This window comes from Rana temporaria, chromosome 4 (genome assembly GCF_905171775.1).
Source record: "Rana temporaria chromosome 4, aRanTem1.1, whole genome shotgun sequence".
NCBI classification, from domain to species: domain Eukaryota; kingdom Metazoa; phylum Chordata; class Amphibia; order Anura; family Ranidae; genus Rana; species Rana temporaria.
In genome coordinates this window covers 113,799,301-113,819,747 of record NC_053492.1, presented here as the reverse complement: position 1 = coordinate 113,819,747, position 20,447 = coordinate 113,799,301, and the positions used below count along the sequence as shown (strand labels likewise).

Sequence of the window (20,447 nt, the reverse complement as noted above, 5' to 3'; positions counted from 1 at the left end):
AGCTAAACACAAGTGACAAAAGATGCACTCAATAGTAAAACTGAATAAAGAAATGTTGAGCAAAGGAGTAAAGTAGTATTATAAATACAGTATCTTACAAAAGTGAATACACCCGTCACATTTTCGTTAATATTTTATTATATATTTTCATATGACAACACTGAAGAAATTACACTTTGCCACAATGTAAAGTAGTGAGTGTATAACTAGCGCGTAGGGAGGGTGGGTAGAGCAGAGAGCTGGTGACTGACAGTCTCTGCTCAGGGAGCCCTGAGAACTGACCGATCAGCGGTGATTGATCGCTCGGTTCTCAGTGTTAAAGGCGGGGGGGGGGGGGGGACAGATGCAGCATCGGACTGATGCTGCATCCACCTAGGTAAGTATGATTCTGGAAAAAGCGAAACCACGCTTCTTTTAAGTTAAAAAACTTTCTATATTTAGAACCACTTTAAAGGAGTTCTCTAAGCTAAAACTTTTAACCCCCGCTGTGCCCGGGCTGTAAAACTATACAAAATAAACTTCGACTTACCTGCCTACGATCCCCCGTTGTTCCGATATCGCCGTCCCGTTCTCCGGTCCCGGTCTCTTCTACTTCCTGCGGGTCGGTGACTCACAGTGCGCTCAGCCTATCAGCGGCCGCGACGGGACATTGCTGCGGCCGCTGATAGGCTGAGCGCACTGTGAGTCACCGACCCGCAGGAAGTGGAATAGACCGGGACCGGAGAACGGGACGGCAATATCGGAACAACGGGGGATCGTAGGCAGGTAAGTGAAAGTTTATTTTGTATAGTTTTACAGCCCGGGCACAGCGGGGGTTAAAAGTTTTAGCTTGGAGAACTCCTTTAAGCTAAAAAAAAACAAGTAATTCTAATTTCTCATGTCTTTATTGAACACACTTATTAAACATTCACAGTGGTGGGGGAAAAAGTAAGTGCACCCTTGGAGTTAATAGCTGGTCGAACCTCCTTTGGCAGCAATGGCTTCAAGCAAGTGCTTTCAGTAATGCTTGGTATTCAAGAGGAATTTATGACCATTGCACTTTACAAAACTGCTTCAGTTTAGACAAATTTGTCTTCTCATGAGAACATTCCAAAGCATTATAATGGGGTTAGGTCTGGGCTCTGACTGGGCCGCTCCAAAAGGTGCATTTTCTTTTTCTGAAGCCAGTCTGTGGATTTACTTTGATTAGGATCATTGTCCTGCTGCATCACCCTACTTCCACTAAGCTTCAGCTGGCACACAGCCACCCTGACCTTATCCTGTAGGAAATGTTCTTAAATTATTTTCCCCCTTGATGATGGCACATAGTCCAGGCCATCGAAGGCAGCGAAGCAAGCACAAATCATGATGTTCCCCCCACCATACTTCACCATTGGGATGATGTTTGGATGTTGATAAGCTGTCCCCTCGTTGCTCCATACTTAGTGCTCAGTATTCTTTCCAAACATTTCAAAATTTGTTTCATCAGTCGACATAACATTTTTCCAGTAGTGTTGAAGTTTGTCAAGTCACTTTTTGGCAAACTGCAGGTGCACTGCAATTTTTTTATTTTTTAAAAGCAGTTGCTTCCTGTTCAAAGACTTACTTTATGTATGGTAGACTCATGAACAGGGATGTTTGCCAGGTCCAGTGATGTCAAGCTTTTAGCTGTTACTTGTGAGTTCTTCTTTACCTCATTGAGCATTCTGCATTGTGCCTTGACAGTCATCGTGCCCACTTCCAGGATGAGTATCCACAGTACTGAACTGTCTCCATTTACAGACAATTTGTCTAACTGTTGACTGATGGATGCCTAAATATGTTGAGATTGCTAATTTTCCAGCCTTCTACAAATCAACTAATCTTGATTATATGTCTTGCAAGGCATGGTTCACATTAAGGATTGGCTCGGGTGTGTTTGGGATCTAAGTCCCAACCCACCTGTCTGATCCCGTCAGGAAGCTGACACTGCACACTGCTAATCAATGGCAGTAAGACATTTCCCGGTCTGTTCAGCTGCGAACCGGGATTTGTCTCTTATGCACAGCAATCTTAAAATCAATTAAAGTAGTTCTAAACCACACCTCCAAACTAATTTCAATAATTGGACTTCAGGTGCGCAAACAAATGAATCCAATTAGCTTTCATTGAAGTAATTAGTGGATGGGTTCACTTACTTTTTCCTCTAGCACTGTAAATTTCTTATAGGTTTGTTCAATAAAGACCGGAGAAATTTGAATTGTTTATGTGTTAACAGCGTTAAGTGTTAAAAGCACTTTGCATTTGTCTATTGTGACTTATATATGGAATTAAATGTATGTAAACATGTTTTGTATGCAACATTAAATTATGCATATTGCCACCATTTATGTTCTTTGTCATCATGAACTTCATCTAAAGTCCCACTTACCCCCCATATGCATCACTGCGGTTTTTCCGCCGCAGTGTAGTGTTTTTTGTTCTATTGGGACTAGAGATGAGGATCAGATAACACTTTATGGCAAATTACTGCAGAAACCTATTTAATTCCAAGGGGTTCACATACATTTTCTTGCCACTGTATTTCTTCTACCACTATTCTCCAACTACTTCTACTGTTTTTCTTTATACAAAAACTTGAAAAGAGAGCACACCTATTACCCAACAAATATGCACTGTGTCCATATCCCAAAAATTTCAACATGAAATTAAGACCTCTAAAGGATCAGAACAGTGGGACACCAAATTATATATAGACACTGTTTTTATAAATATATGTATTTTTTCTTTAAAAAAAAAAAAGCCAATCTATATATAATTTGATTTCCTTTAAAGCCCCACTGTTCTGATCTTGTAGAGGTCTTTTTGCTTTATCTTTCATTACAGTAATACAGAAACCCCTCTAGATTATTTGATAATAAGCAATACCAAATATATTGGCACAACAACAAGAACTGATTTAGGCCCCTTTCACATGAGGCAGACGACAGCAGCGGATCTGCTCATTTAGCAGGGGATTTCTCTGCTGATCACCGCTGAGCAGGTGGATGACATGTTCTCTATTTCCTCTATGGGGCCCAGCTCCTCTATGGGGCAATCAGATGGAAATGACTGCCTGTCCGTTTCCATCCAACTGTCATCCAATCTGTGGGACCAGATCAGATGCCTGTGGGTGTCAGCAGACACATGTCCCTTGACTTCCATTGTTCCGTAGAGAAAAACTGAGGTTTCTAAACGAGTCCGCCTGAAAAACTGACAGGCGGACCCGATCGGAACATCCATGTGAATGGGACCTTAGTAGGCACAGTTTAAAATGACAGAATTGGTAAATACTTACGGATTTCACAGGTGGCTCCAACCCAGCCATGTGGACAGTGACAAATGTATCCATTTGGTTGGTCTACACAGGTACCACTATGATGACATGGATTACTGTCACACTCGTTTATATCGACCTCACACTCCTCCCCTGAAAAGAAACAAGGTATTAGTCACCTAAATCATTCCTGGTTCATCTGTATATTGTTCTCATCATATTAGAAATAATTTTCCTTTGATCTTTTGTGCCAATGTACTTATGAAAATATGACTTATCCCTCTTTTTGTAGGGCTGTGTGATGTCTCTTATTCTTGGAAGAATTGGAAGAATCTGTTACTTTCAGGGTTATTATATCATCCTGCATTTCAGCATATTCTAGAGCTTGAGCTGCCGCACCATATGGTTGTTTGTGAACTTACTTTACTGTACTGTAATTGTTAATTTAGCTTCCCCCCTAAGGGGGCACTTAGCCACTTTTCATTTTTTAGTTATTTGTACTACTTAATAAAACATAATAAACAGATTATTAAAAAAAAAATTCATTCCGATTCATGCCTCATATAATTATGTAGGCACTGCGCATGTAGTCAATATATGATAAAACTATAGAGTGGCCAACGTATAACATGTTTTCCATCTTATTATATGAATTTCATCTGACAGCATCAGACTTGGACAAATGGCACTGTAGTTGGTATTCTGGAGGAACAAGATGACATTTCTTCAGCTTTGCATGTGGGTCTCTACACATCATTAATTATGCGATGGAAGCAAAGGAAACCCACACCTTTTGGACCTGTGCACTCATTACACGATCTTCACACCTATATGAGCTTGTTGAACATCCCATTAAAAAACTGAGATTAATATTGAGTTCTACCTCTCTAAATTTAGCTTTCAGTCTTCTTGGAATGCTTTCTTCAAAATTATGAGTGTCTCTGGAGGAATTTGTGGCCATTCAGCCAAAAGAGCTTCTGAGGAGTAGGTTCTGATGTTGGATAAGAAGACATGGCTTGCAAAAGTGGCATTTACATTATCCTTAACCACTTAAGCCCCGGACCTTTAGGCAGCTAAATGCCCAGGCCAGGTTTTGCGATTCGGCACTGCGTCGCTTTAACAGACAATTGCGCGGTCGTGCAACGTGGCTCCCAAACAAAATTGGCGTCCTTTTTCCCCACAAATAGAGCTTTCTTTTGGTGGTATTTGATCACCTCTGCGGTTTTTATTTTTTGCGCTATAAACAAAAATAGAGCGACAATTTTGAAAAAAATGCAATATTTTTTACTTTTTGCTGTAATAAATATCCCCCAAAAAACATATATAACATTTTATTTTTCCTCAGTTTAGGCCGATACGTATTCTTCTACCTATTTTTGGTAAAAAAAAAATCGCAATAAGCGTTTATCGATTGGTTTGCGCAAAATTTATAGCGTTTACAAAATAGGGGATATTTTTATTGCATTTTTATTAATTATTATTTTTTTACTACTAATGGTGGCGATCAGCGATTTTTTTCGTGACTGCGACATTATGGCGGACACTTCGGACAATTTTGACACATTTTTGGGACCATTGTCATTTTCACAGCAAAAAATGCATTTAAATTGCATTCTTTATTGTGAAAATGACAGTTGCAGTTTGGGAGTTAACCACAGGGGGCACTGAACGTGTTAGGCTTCACCTAGTGTGTGTTTACAACAGTAGGGGGGTGTGGCTTGTAGGTCTGATGTCATCGATTGTGTCTCCCTATAAAGGGGATGACACGATCGATGCGCCGCCACAGTGAAGCACGGGGAAGCCGTGTTTACATACGGCTCTCCCCGTTCTTCAGCTCCGGGGAGCGATCGCGACGGAGCGGCTATAAACGAATAGCCGCGCCGTCATCCCGGATAGCTCCCCGAGGTAAGCCGCACGCAGCGGGGGGGGGGGTCCCCGATCGGACCCCCGACCCGCGGAAAGGCAAGGACGTATTTATACGGCCCATCTGCCTGTCCGTGCCATTTTGCAGACGTAAATAGTCGTGCGGCGGGCGTTAAGTGGTTAAAGTGGTATTAAACCCCAAAACCCAAAATGTAATATATTGTAGCTTACTAACAAGTAAAGTGTTAATAAACCCAGTACCCTGCATTCACTATATCTGGTCTCCCACAGTACACAGAACATGGAAATGCAACAGATTTATTAAATATTCTGCAGTATATAGCAGTCTTGTGACTTCTATCAGTGTCTTGTAGGAAGAATTTTCATTCTCCTATGGTTGTCCTAAGAGTCTGCAGGATCCTTGACCCTCTGTCTGGACAGTGATGATTGGCCCTGTGCTGATCACATGCACCCTCCCAAGAAAAAGAAAACTCTCTAGCAATACACACCAAGCTGAGCATGTGCAGCTTGTCCCCAAGGCTCTGTTCTATTAGGAGATTGTTTGGGGACTGTGAAAGAAGGGGAGGATCAGAGAAGACAATATCAAACAGCCTTTTTACCCAATGAGGAGGATTACCAAGCATGCTTTACTGCATATACAGACTGATTTTATTGTTGTGACTTTAAATGTAGTACTTGTATTTGTTTTCTATTGTTTAGGCTTTTTCCCCCTCTGTTGTCCCCTGGTTATCTGGCAAGTAACACACCTCCTGTATTATACAGAGACCACTATAGATTGGAGGTCTCCAAACTTTCTAAACAAAGGGCTATTTCAATGTATTTTAGACTTGGGGGGCTGTGGCTAGTAGACATTAAGAAAAAAATGACATAGTGCCTGTAGTCAGTAGGAGTACAGGCATACCCTGCTTTAAGTACACTCACTTTACATACACTCGTGAGTAAGGACATACCCGGAGTGTATGTGAAGTACCTTACAAGTACTGTACAGACATTTTGCAGCCGCAGTAAAAGAAGCTGAAGCTCAGAGAGCATAGCCCGCTCTGTTCCAGTGTGCCCCTGACGTCTCCACTACAGCCCCTGAGACCTCAACTACAGCTCTTGACACCCCCACTACAGCCCCTGACCCCCCACTACACCCTAGAAGTGAAAAAGGAATTGTTTCACTTTAAGTACATTTTTCGTTTTACATACATGCTCTGGTCCCATTGTGTACTTAAAAGTGGGGTATGCCTGTATTATTAGTGCCCCATCATTGTTATCAGTGGGAGGAATAATGCCCCCATCATGGTGTAATGCCACGTACACACGATCGGTTCATCCGATGAAAACGGACCAGTGGATTTTTTCATCAGATATCCGATGAAGCTGACTTTTATCAGTCTTGCCTACATACCATCAATTAAAAAACGATTGTGTCAGAACGCAGTGATGTAAAACACAACGACGTGCTGAGAAAAATTAAGTTCAATGCTTCCGAGCATGCGTCGACCTTGATTCTGAGCATGCATGGATTTTAACAGATGGACTTGCCCACAGACGATCGTTTTTTTCTATCGGTTTTTTAACCATCAGATAATTTAAAACGGGTTCTAAGTTTTTTCACCGATGGGAAAAAAAAACCCGATGGGGCCCACACACGATCGGTTCGTCCGATTGAAAACAGTCCATCAGACCGTTTTCATCAGACGCACGATCGTGTGTACGCCGGCATTAGTGGAAGGCATGCTGCTGCATCGTTGATGTCAATGGGATGAACAGTGCTCCAAAGGCCAGACAAAGGCAAATTCAGACCCGAGCCACAGCTTGGAGACCATTGGTTACTTTAGATCAATGAGCACAAGAGGCAGATTTGGACAGCAGCATTGTCAGTCTGAGAGGAGGGTAGTGTTAGCTGCAATAGCAGATTTTAATACAGTAACAAACTGACGTTCATACTTTATACTTTATGATCAGTTACAGCAGACAGTTTTCCTTTTTTTTTTGTGAATAAAGGTTTTACATAACTACAGGGCCTTATAAATGATTTATAATTACTTGAAATTTTACACATTTGTCATGTTACAAACAAAATGTAAATGTATTTTATAGGATTTTATGTAATAGACCGTTACAAAGTGGCACATAATTGTGAAGTAGAGGAAAATGATAAATGGTTTTCCAAATGTTTTACAAATAAATATCTGAAAAGTGTGACGTGGATTTGTATCAGCCCCCTTTACTCTGATATCCCTAACTAAAATCTAGTGCAACCAATTGCCTTTAGAAGTAACCTACTTAGAAAATAGAGTCCACCTATGTATAATTTGAATCTCAGTATAAATACAGCTGTTCTGTCAAGCCCTCAGAGATTTTTTAGAGGACTTTAGTGAGCAAACAGCACCATGAAGGCTAAGGAACACGCCAGACAGGTCAGGGGTAAAGTTGGGGAGAAGTTTAAAGCAGGGTTAGGTTATAAAAAAATATTGAAAAACCAGAGAAAAATGTCATAGCTCAACTCATCACCCAGTCTGCTTACCAACCAAATTAACCTGTCCAACAGTCTGCGTTAAAAACAGGGGTTTAGTCAGCACACATTTGCAAAAGCATATGTAAGCTTTAAGGCCTCTTCAGGGCACCCTGTGTGTATTGCTTGCTGTCCTAACACTACTAAATGTATGATTGTTTCCACAATGGGAGCACATGCACTCTAATGGATAGGGGCCATCTCTATTACTGGTATAAAAAAAATATCCCAAGCTTTGAACATCTCACAGAGCTCTGTTCAATCCATCATCCGAAAATGGAATGAGTATGGCACAACTGCAACCTACCAAGACGTGGCCGTCCACCTAAACTGACAGGCCGGACAAGGAGAGCATTAATCAGAGAAGCAGCCAAGAGGCCCATGGTAACTCTGGAGGAGCTGCAGAGATCCACACCTCAGGTGGGAGAATCTGTCCACAGGACAACTATTAGTCGTTCACTCAACAAATATGGCCTTTATGGAAGAGTGGTAAGAAGAAAGCCATTGTTGAAAGAAAGCCATAAGAAAGTCCCGTTTGCAGTTGCGAGAAGCCATGTGGGGGACACAGCAAACATGTGGAAGAAGGTGCTCTGGTCAGATGAGACCAAAATTGAACTTTTTGGCCTAAAAGCAAACACTGTGGCGGAAAACCAACACTGCACATCACCCTGAAACACACCATTCCCACCGTGAAACGTGGTGGTGGTGGTGGCAGCATCATGTTGTGGGGATAATTTTCTTCAGCAGGGACCGGGAAGCTGGTCAGAGTTGATGGGAAGATGGATGGAGCCAAATACAGGGCAATTTTAGAAGAAAACCTGTTAGAGTCTGCAAAAGACTTGAGACTAGGGGGGATGTTCCCCCTTCAGCAGGACAACGACCCTAAAACATACAGCCAGAGCTGCAATGGAATGGTTTAGATCAAAGCATAATCATGTGTTAGAATGGCCCAGTCAAAGTCCAGACCTAAATCCAATTCAGAATCTGCGGCAAGACTTGAAATTGATGTTCACAGACGCTCTTCATCCAATCTGACAGGACTTGAGCTTTTTTTGCATAGACGCATTGGCAAAAATGTCACTCTCTAGATATGCAAAGCTGGTAGAGACACCCAAAATGACTTGCTGCTGTAATTGCAGCGAAAGGTGGTTCTACAAATAATTTACTCAAGGGGGCTGAATACAAATGTCATATAGTATGCACGTGTCCTTACCACATATATTAGCGATTACTAAAATGAAAAGCATTTGCTAATGTCCACAAACCCAACTGGTCATTCAGCAATAGCGTGGAAACCTATTTAGTAATATATGACAGCAAATAAACAAATATAGTCAATATAAATATGCAAGACTAGCTTTTTTACCTGGACATTCCAAAGCTTACTCACCCATAAAACCAGAAGCACAGACACAGGTGGCATTCAGTCCTTCGCTGTCACAAGTCCCTCCATTTTGGCAGGTCACATTCAAACAGGGGTCCTTGTAAAGCTCGCAGTGACGTCCTGGAGGCACAAGAAACTGTAAAATTTAGCAGGTTATTCACATTACAGTAATACATTATTTATGTAACCAGATGTTACGTTTCTTCTAGATCAGGGGTCTCAAACTCAAATTACCTGAGGGCCACAAGACAAGTTTTCATATGCCATGGGGGGCCGCATGCAAACTATCAAACTTCAAAAACAACAGTACTGGTGTCAGCGAGCGCATTATTAACCCCCCAGCACTGGTGTCAGCGAGCGCATTATTACCACCAGCACTGGTGTAAGTCAGGGTTTGACAAATTTGCTTGGAATCTAGGAGCCAGCTAAAAAAGTTAGGAGCCAGAAAACGCACCCCGTCCCGACGAGCTTGCGCGCAGAAGCGAACACATACGTGAGCAGCGCCCGCATATGTAAACGGTGTTCAAACCACACATGTGAGGTATCGCCGCGATTGGTAGAGTGAGAGCAATAATTCTAGCTCCTCTGTAACTTAAAACATGCAACATGTAGATTTTTTTAAACGTCGCCTATGAAGATTTTAAAGGGTAAAAAAGTTTGTCGGCATTCCACAAGCGGACACAATTTTGAAGCGTGACATGTTGGGTATGAATTACTCGGCGTAACATTATCTTTCATAATATTAAAAAAAATGGGGATAACTTTACTGTTGTCTTATTTTTTAATTAAAAAAAGTGTAATTTTGTCCCAAAAAAGTGCGCTTGTAAGACCGCTGCGCAAATACGGCGTAACAGAAAGTATTGCAATGATCGCTATTTTATTCTCTAGGGTGTTAGGATAAAAAATATATATAATGTTTGGGGGTTCTAATTAGAGGGAAGAATATGGCAGTGAAAATAGTGTAAAATGACATTAGAATTGCTGTTTAACTTGTAATGCTTAACTTGTAATACCAACGGCCACCACCAGATGGCGCCAGCTCACATCTGGTGGTAATAACTTGTAATACCAACGGCTCACCACCAGATGGCACCAGCTCAAAAAAAAAAAAAAAAAAAATTTTTTTTTTTTTTTTTTTTTTGCTCCCCTCACTTCCACCCTGCCTGAGGGCCATTTATAACTGGTCCGCGGGCCGCAAATGGCCCGCGGGCCGGTACTTTGAGACCACTGTTCTAGATGGTCAAGTGTTGTCATGAATCATGAAGTATGTACCCAGAATGCTATTGGTTTATGTTCCCCAAATACAACACTATGTGGTTGATTTATTAAAACCGGAGAGTACAAAAAAAGAAATGGAAGCCGATTGGTTTCTATGCAGAGCTGCACCAGATTTAGCACTTTACAGTTTTACTTAACCCCTAGGTGCAATGCCGAAATGATGTGCTTTCTGAAAGCGCACCAAAAGTTCTGCATGTCTAGCCAACTTATACAGACAGAAAGAAATAAAATGATAATTATTGAATAATGGGATGAATGAATGAATGAATGAATGAATGAATGAAAAACTTATATAGCACGGCACATGCTAACTAAATCGCCTCTGGGCGCTTGTTGTTCCTGTCTCCTTTGATATCAAAAGAGATGAGTTTTGATCTTTCTCCTGAAAGCTAAGTGATTTTCCTCCAACCGAATGCTGGTTGGTAAAGCGTTCCATAGTCTGGGACCCTGGACCGCGAATCTTCTTTCTCCTTTGGACTTGTATTTGGCTTTTGGTATTTGGAGCAAATTTTGGTTGGTGGATCGCAGAATGCGATTGGAGTTGTGAGCTTTTATTTTTTCGCATAGATAATGGGGAGCATTCCCATGGATACATCTATGCGTTAGACAGAGAGCTTTAAAGACAATTCTGTCTTTAACTGGCAACCAATGAAGGGCTCTCAGTGAAGGTGAGATTGATTCCCAGGATGAAACTAAAACAATTATGCTTGGCTCCAGCAGGGTTGGACATACAATAAGGACTGTATATTTGAAACTAAACTCAATTGGTATAAATAAATGAAGAAATAACTATAACTGTCCTTTTAATATTGCTCATGAAGCATAACTAATCCTCTGCAATACACATATATGAACTAATATTTATATTCTATTTTATAGTGTTCCATAGGAGAGAACGGTTTTCTCTTGTCAAGCACTATGTCTGTCATATCAGTAGTTGTGGGATCCTCTATTCACTGTGAGATTAACTTGAAAACCACTCATTCATATTAATGCAGTGTATCCAGGCTTTGTACAACGAATATGCCTGTCAGCACCTGTCACAAACCTAAATCATTTGACCCTGGGTACTGGATGCACTTTATTGACTACTAGATTGGTTAGAAAGTTTCCACTATATCTTTAGAGTAAGGCCTCATACAAACGATACGAAAATCAGAAGGAAAAATTCGTAAGACAAGCTGTCTGCGGATTTTTGGATCGTTGGTACGGTGCTTTTGACAGCCAATTTGACTTTTTCGTCAGACAAAAGCTGGATGTTCAGGCTATAAAATTTTTGTCAGTAGTAAACTCAACATCTGATTTTCAGATGGTTAGTACAGAAATCATCACACAAAAATTTAAAGTACAAACACGCATGATCGGAATCAAGGAATGACTGGGTAGAGTTTAGTCTTGTAAACTACTGTTCATAATCTAGAATTAACATTTGTGACGTGACAATTGATGAAATGTCAAAATACAGCGCACATTCTCATCTTCTTTAATGGGATAATAATGAAGCTGCTTTGCTGGTGATACTGATGAAGTTATGCCAAACGTATTTTAAAAAGAATTTGTTTTGTATGATCGGCAAACCGCAAATCGACGCTCACCAAACTTCTACTAACATGAAATTAGCAAAAGGGGGCCAAAAGGTGACACTTGAGAAATGAACTTCCTATGTATACTCTCATAGTACGTCACAACGTTCGTGTTTGTCAAACGACAAGTTGCAGATAGTATACTAGACAAAATCCTGCACATGTGCTTTTGACAAAAATCAGACCCTCATTCGTACAACAATCGAACCGTGTGTACAAGGCCTTAAAGTGGACCTGGACCCCAAAAAATTAAGATCTGCTACCTAATTGGGAACATCTAGAATTGTTAATTATGCCTTAATAGTACCTTTAACAATCTACATGTGCTGTGCGTATACATCTTAATAGCTATCTATCTACTGTGTGAGGACTGAGGCACTGCTGCCTTGGACTGCTAGTCTCATGAGATTTGGAGTTGTCACTACAGTGTTTCTCACTGTTCTCCTTGCTGGAGATAAAGATGTACCTGAGAACCTGTAGCGCAAGGATCCTTCTGCTCCTTCCTTATTCACTGGCATGAGAAAGCAAAGCCCTGTTCCCATACTAAGATGACCACCTCTACACACAGACGTGCAGAAAAGGGCAAGCCTGCAAGGAGAGAGAACAGCTAATGTCCAACAGAGCTCTTAGACTGGAGCTAAATGCTCTGTCAAAGTGGCCCTTAGGTTCACCTGAACGTAAGGTATAAATGAGTTGGTTATTGGTCTTTGCACATCCAGGGCCGGCCTTTGGGGTGTGCGAGCCGTGCGGTCGCACAGGGCGCCATGGACAACGGGGGCGCCGTGCGGCCATCACAGCTCGCGGAAACCCGGGCACAAATCCCACCATAATGTGGCCAGTGTCAGCGGATCTCTGGCCCCGGCTGCATCTGGAGTGGCGCCATGCATCCTGTGCCTGCTACAGTATTAGTGTCATGTCACTGACACTGTGCGGTGCGGTCTGAGCCCAGCAGGTGCCCTGTGACATGAAGGTCTGCGGTGTGTCTGAGACCAGCTCGTGCCCCGTGATTGGCCGAACAGGTCAATATGAAGGTCTGCGATTGGCCGCACGGCGCGCCTGCTCCTGCTCCCCCCTAAGGTCAGTCTCATCTGCTCTGTCAGCCCCCTTCCTGTCAATTACCCCCTCCTTTCTCTGTGTCACCCCCTCCTCTCTCTGTGTCACCCCCCCTCTCTCTGTGCCACCCCTCCTCTCTCTGTGTCACCCCCTCCTCTCTCTCTGTGTCACCCCCCTCCTCTCTCTGTGTCACCCCCCCACCTCTCTCTGTGTCACCCCCCTCCTCTCTTTTCCATCCCCCCCACCTCTCTCTGTGTCATTTCCCCTCCTCTCTCTGTGTCACCCCCCCCTCCTCTCTCTGTGTCACCCCCCCTCCTCTCTCTGTGTCACCCCCCCCACCTCTCTCTGTGTCACCCCCCCACCTCTCTTTGCCATCCCCCCACCTCTCTCTGTGTCATCCCCCCTCCTCTCTCTGTGTCTCCCCCCTCCTCTCTCTGTGTCACCCCCCCTCCTCTCTCTGTGTCACCCCCCTCCTCTCTCTGTGTCCCCCCTTCCTCTCTCTGTGTCACCCCCCTCCTCTCCCTGTGTCACCCCCCTCCTCTCCCTGTGTCACCCCCCCTCCTCTCCCTGTGTCACCCCCCCTCCTCTCCCTGTGTCACCCCCCATCTCTCTCTCTCTGTCACCCCCCCTCCTTTCTCTGTCACCCCCTCCCCTCTCTCTCTCTCCGTCACCCCCCTCCTCTCTCTTTCTGTGTCACCCTCTCTCTCTCTCTTTCTCTCTGTGTCTCTCCCCTCCTCTCTCTCTGTCACCCCCCTCTCTCTTTCTGTCACCCCCCCTCTTCTCTCTCTCTCTTTCTCTGTGTCACCCCCCTCCTCTCTCTCTCTGTGTCACCCCCTCCTCTCTGTCCCTCTCTCACCCCCTCTCCTGCCTCCTCCACCCTTTATCTCACCTCCCTCCTCCCACCTCTTTCCCTCCTCAGGGGATGGGGGCCCCACGAGGTAGGCTGTATTGGGAACCAATTATTGCTGACAGCCATCCTGTGAGTGAGTGTACCAGTTTGGATGTGTCTTACCGACACACTTCTCCCCAAGGCCCCCCATGCAATGGAAGGAAGAAAAATAGCACTACAGTAGAGGAGCTCCACCTCCAAACTCCGGCTCCTACACTTTCTGGCTTGAAGCTGCTTGCAGTAAGGCAGTCTAATGGGGGTCTTTTGGAGCAGGGGACACTGATGGGTGGGTTCCCTGATCTTATAATTGTGAATGATGTTGGAAAAACAAAGGTTAATCCAAGAAATTAATACACTCCAAATGTATTTAAACATACAGCATATACTGTGCAATCTCCATACACATATAATACTGTATGAATAGTGGTGTAAATCCATTCCAAAATGTGCTGTGCTAATATCCAACGTATCTACAGTAACTCAAAAGGAGTTTATAAATTGGATATTAACACAACACGTTTTGCAGTGGAATTATACCACTATTCATACAGTAGTATATGTGTATGGAGATTGAACAGTATGGGCCGGATTCAGAAAGCACTTACGCCGACGTATCTTTATATACGCCGCGTAAGTGCACAGATGCGCCGTCGTATCTATGCGCCTGATTTTTAAAGCTAGATACTGAATTTTGGCTCCATCCGACCGACGCAAGTCTCCTACACCGTCGTATATTGGGCGCATATTTACGCTGGCCGCAAGGGGCGCTTCCATTGATTTACGCGTCGAATATGCAAATGACCGAGATACGCCGATTCACGAATGTACTTGCACTCGACGCTGTAATCTACGCCGTTTACATAAGGCATACGTCCGGCGTAAAGTTAAGCCTCATAAGGCAGGGGTAAGTCATGTTAGGGTATGGACCAGGGAACAGCCGTCGTATTTTGCGTCGTTTACGTAAGTCGTACGTGAATGGGGCTGGGCGTAGGTTACGTTCACATCGTAGGCATTGAGCCGTCGTATCTTAGGGAGTATATGCAACGTGATTCTGAGCATGCGCGCGCATGCGCCGTTCGTTCGGCCCTTCATTTGCATGGGGTCACGCTTCATTATAATAGATCACACCCAAAGTGGTTCCAGGGTCGCCAGATCTCTCGAGAGGTCTCCTCCTAGTTATGCAAAGTGCAAAGTAGCGGTGAGATCCTCCATGTCTCTCAATTCGTTCACATTAGAGAACCACAGAGATTTTGATGGGGGGTTTTCCGATCTCCAGCAAAGGGGGATGCATGCCTTGGCCGCATTCAGCAGCTGGATTGTGAGAGATGCCTTATGTTTCTTGATCGTTATTTTTGAAAGATGAAGCAGACATCCCTTCCAGGTCAACATTTGTTAGGTGCTTGACTGTACAGATCACCTCACGGCAAGTTTGGGACAATCCCAGAAAATATGAAGCATCGTCCCTTCAACATTTCTACATCGCCAGCATACACTTGGGACATGTGGGAGGAAATGGTGCAAAGTGGTAGGCTCTTTGTACCATCTGATCAAGATCTTGTAACATGTGTCCTGGATCCTCGTGGCTATGGAAGACTTTTGGGGAGAAAAGAAGGATCTTCTCTTTCTGAGAGTCAGTAAACTGGGTACCTAAGTCAGACTCCCATTTGGTTAGAAAGGGTGGAATATGTCCCTCCGCCGGTCGAGTCAGAGGCATATATTACCGGGAGGCCATGGCAGACTGGTTCCCCCGACAACACAAGTGTTCCAATTCCATGAGTTGGCGAAAGGTGCCCAGTGTCCGTAAACACCCGCGCAAGTAGTTGCGTAGCTGGAAACCGCTCCAAAAGTCCAGCAGAGGATTCGTGGCAGACACCCCTGCTAAAGGGGGTGAGCCGGCCGTCAGAACCGGGAACTCCGGGTTGCCCAATACCGGTACCATAGTAGAGGGTAATGGTGACACTGAAGTATGTCTAAATGTCTCCCTGGTCACCAGAAGAGTGCTACCCAGTGTAGGGAGATTAGTGATGGTCTCGCTCCATCTTGTCTCAAAGTACTTACATAGACTTTGTCAGTTTCTACCTTCCTGGAATAGCGAAGTTCTGCAGGCAGACTTGGACCTAGCAAAGTCACTCCAGGGCCTAAGGCAGTGTAGCCTCCGGAGGTTTCTATTATCCGTTTCTGGCTGCCCTAGGTGATTCTGTTAAAGTTATTTGGTAAAACCTGGGTCTATTCTATTGAAAAAACAAGGGTGACCTTTTACGTAGTCTAAAGGAGTAAAGAATACTACAGATCAGTTTCTTTCATCTCTAGGGAAATTGTAATTGCAACTTTTTTAAAGCATTTAAGGAATTGTCTTGATTATTTTTATAGCCCAAAAGTTAGGAATAGCTAAACAGCAGCTGCAGAGGAGACACAAATGTGTGCATTTAGAAACACACTAAAGACAAATGAGAAGCATGAAAATCTCTGGAGCTGAGTCCATATTACCAAATCAGTGCTGTTGACACACTTTAAATAAACACTGAAATAGTTTGTAAACCCAGATTTCAATTTCTATGGTGAATAAATTCAGTGAGCTGAAGTGTGCGAGCATAATATCTCCTCCGTCCTTCTTATGTTAATGTGTTTTATTCCTTTAAAGCCTCAATATGTCTCCTGGCTCCCAGCCTGTTTTCTTTGTCTCCATCATATCTTTGCATTAATCTACATAATGAAACGACTACAAATAAACATCAAACAGATATATCAAAGCCTGTTCATCGAACCTCTCACATTGTGCGTCTAGCGGCAGACGCCGCCTCATGAAAATGCGTGCGTGGAAGCTAAATAAATGTGCAGGTCCTCAGACCATTCTCCCTATTGATATGTTTACTGGCACCTCCTAAAATATAACTAGCAACCCCACTGTAATGTGGCATAGGAACGCAAATTATGTCAATTATTTTGTACCTCAAACGCAGCTTAAAACAAACAGTTATAATTATAGTAATCACATCTTTACTGTTTACATAAATATTCCAATATTTTCTCACACTTTTACACTATATAAGAAAAACTTTAAGTGCAATTAAAATGTTGACCGAATTACGCATTTCAAAAAAAAATTCACAGCTCACTCAAATCTAAAATAAAAAAGTAAAGGTAGAAATATGCAGTAAAGTGTTGAGTGAGTGAGTGAGTAACTTATATAGCGCTAACAAATGCGAACTGAATCGCCTCAAGGCTTTTTTGTCCAACTTGTCCAAGGTCCTTCAGAAGAGATGAGTCTTACGTTTTTTCCTGAAGGTCCAATGGTTTTCTTCCATGCGGATGTTCGTTGGTAGAGCATTCCATAGCCGTGGTCCTTGGACTGCGAATCTTCATTCTCCTTTAGATTTGTACCGGGACTTGGGGATGTGGAGGAGATTTTGATTCATTGATCAGAGGGCCCGATTGGGGGTGTAGTGTTTTATTTTCTTGCATAAATATTGAGGCGCGTTTCTTTGTGTGCATTTGTGTTTGTGTTGAATATCCTGATCATGAGCCCATAGCAGAAAACCATTTCTGCAAGGCTACATTTAGGCAAATTCAAAGTCCAGTTCGTTATCGTGTGTATTGTAGACGGTATTTAGTAATCTTATGACCTCACAAATACATTCTGTGGGATTCTGACCCTCTGGCTACACCCCCAATCCCTTAGTGGAACTGAACTTAACAATTGAAGAATTCCAGCTGGATAAAACACTTTCTATCCCTGAAATAGAACTGGCCATTCAGGCTCTCGCTCCAACAAGAAGCCTAGGCCTGACAGGTTACCAGGTGACTGGTGCAAACTTTATGTTAAAGAATTAACTCCTGTGACTAGAGCCCCTTTTCAAGCTTGGAGAGTTATACTTTGGTATTGGAAGTCTGCCGATTCTCCTTCCCATAAGGAGTGGGTGCAGTGTATGGGTGAGACACTTAGACTGGAAAAGTACATTTACCAGCACAGGAGATGCCCCTGTAAATTTGAAAATCTCTGGGTTTCCAGGCTGGACACCCCAGATTTGAGTCCATTGGACTTGGTATAGATAGACTGCTCATTGGTTGAGTTGTATCCCTTTGATTACAGAATTCAAATGTGTAATCCACAGCAAGAATCAGGGGTAGTAAATATAATTTAGGGCCCTTTCACACGGGTGGATCCATTTTTAAACATCTGCTTGCTTAGTGGGGATCGCTCTGTTGATACCTGCTGAGCCGGCGGATGACAAGTCTGTCTCTGCACACTGTGCATAAACGGACCTGTTAGATCTCCGCTTTCCTCTATAGTGAGATCGGATGAAAACAGACCGTCTTTACGTTTACATCTGATCCGCCAGATGAATGTAAAATAGGGTTTCCATCCATCTGTATTTAGCGGAGCGGGTCGGACCGAGGGGGATCGGACGCCAGCAGACATGTCACTGCTGACATTCGTCGCTCCATGGAGATGTTTGGAGCATTCGTTCAGGTCCGCCTAAAAAATTGACAGTTGAACCTGAACGGTCCGCCCGTGTGAAAGAGCCCTTACACTGTTTATTAACAGTATGGTCATAATGTAAAAATTCTTGCCAAGGTGTTAGCTACCAGGTTAGTTAAAGTGGTTGTAAAGTTTCAAGGTTTTTCACCTTAATGCATTCTATGCATTAAGGTGAAAAACCTTCTGTGCTGCAGCTCCCCCCCAGACCCCCTCCCCCTTTCTCTTACCTGAGCCCGATTTGATCCAAAGATGTGCAGGAGCGCAATCAAATCCAGTGACGTGGGGGCGGGCCCGAGTCCCACTGTCTGTGTGAATGGAAGCAGCAGCAGAAATCAGGAGTGAGCCCGCACAGGTGCCCCTAAGGAAAACGGAGGGGGGGCCTTGGTGAAGAGGAGGGGCCTTGAGCGCTGGCAGGGCACCCTAGAAGAGGAAGATTGGGGGTGCTCTGTGCAAAATGATTGTGCAGACCAGGTAAGTATAGGCATGTTTGTTATTTTAATTGAAAAAACTATGGTTTAAAACCCCTTTAATGTCCTTCCTACCTTGGTCAGTATGGACCAAACCGGTTGTATACCGGGCAAATCAACAGATATTAATTTATGCAGAGTACCGACAAACACTTGCAACTTCCTATCTCTTATTCTTCTGCCAAGGTATTAGTATTTTTGGATACTAGTATTTTTGAGTAGTTGATTATTTCCCCCCTGGACTCTGCTCACCGGCTAAACTAACCCAGAGCACGTGTACCCTGGGCTTTTATACATCCTACTGAATGCGGTGTTCATTATCAGTTAGCTGATTGGTAGAAGTCTAGCTAAGGTCAGCCTCCTCTCAATTGTAGGGGTTTATACAGTTAAGTTGGATTGAAGTAGAGTATTACAAGAAGAAGTGCATGTGATATCACTCTGCCTGGGATTGCAGCCAGAACTACAGAAAAGGTATTGGCTGATGCGTCCGCCTGCTCCCTCAGCAGCCAGCGCCGGTTCAGCTACAACAACAGAAATAGTCCCACTGCCTATATAGGACTGCACTGTATTTGATGCTCTGCGCACGAAGGGTCGACAAGCTGAAGATGCGATTTACCAGTCACCTGGCGGTGATCGATTGGTAGATCGCAATCGACAGATTGCTGACCCCTACTTTAATGTGTACACAGGCCAAAGATTTCTCTTTTTAAAATGGCAATGAATAGTTATCATCCTTCCATCATTTTTATGTTGAGTGCACACATTGGTTTTAAGACTAATTAGACTCTCAAGGGATGAATTCAAAAAGTCAAATCTGCTCTCAGCAAAGTCATTGCTGCCATCTGACCACAAATAATAGGCAAGATCATTTAAATCATTGTTTAATATATGAGTGTGTTTTCTGACCTCTACTTATTTCCCAACTGCTTCTTAGCAATCACTTTATAATGTGTTACTGAAAATCACTTTCGGACACTGCTAACGACTACAGCAAGGCTCTCTTCTAATAAAGCAAAACAAGCATCCAGCGGCGGTCAATACTGTGCTAATAAGACTGTCAGCCGATCAGTGTGATCGATCTCCATGTGAGACACTGCCCTCTAGCAGTGAAGTAATGCATTCAAAATGCCTCTAATGAGCAGGAAAGCTTTTCATTCTACTATACAAAGACAGGCAACAGAGCCAGTCACCAGTCAGTGCCCCATCTATCAGGAAGAAAGACTAAAGTCTGCCTCTACTCCTCCAGGCAATTGCTCACAGCTCACTAATCATTGATGGGACACTCTACCATGGAACCGGCTTTGTTGTTTCTCTTATTATTATTTAATCTCACCAGTACATATAAATTCTGTTTCAAGTGTTTAAATTTTAATAACATTAAATAAAAATGAACATTTACTGAGTCATCACATAAATGAACATAATGCTTTTACCTAAGATTGCCTATCATTTAGGGCCCATTCACTCTATAATGTGCTCATTAACCACTTCCCGCCTGGCCTATAGCCGATTTACATCCGGGAAGTGGTTCTGAAATCCTGACAGGACGTTCCAGAACGTCCTGCAGGATTTCATGCCGCGCGCGCCCGTGGGGGCGCGCAGCGCGGCGATCGGTGATGCGGGTGTCAGTCTGACACCCTGCATCTCCGATC

General features: G+C 43.4%; 1 protein-coding gene across 1 annotated transcript in view; it reads right to left on the bottom strand.

Annotated features, from left to right (window-relative positions):
• Positions 1-20,447, bottom strand: part of DNER (delta/notch like EGF repeat containing) — a 253,110-nt gene that overhangs the window by 5,893 nt on the left and 226,770 nt on the right. The window contains 2 exon segments of the mRNA XM_040348827.1: positions 3,296-3,427; positions 9,052-9,165. Coding sequence (XP_040204761.1) covers positions 3,296-3,427; positions 9,052-9,165 — 246 coding nt within the window.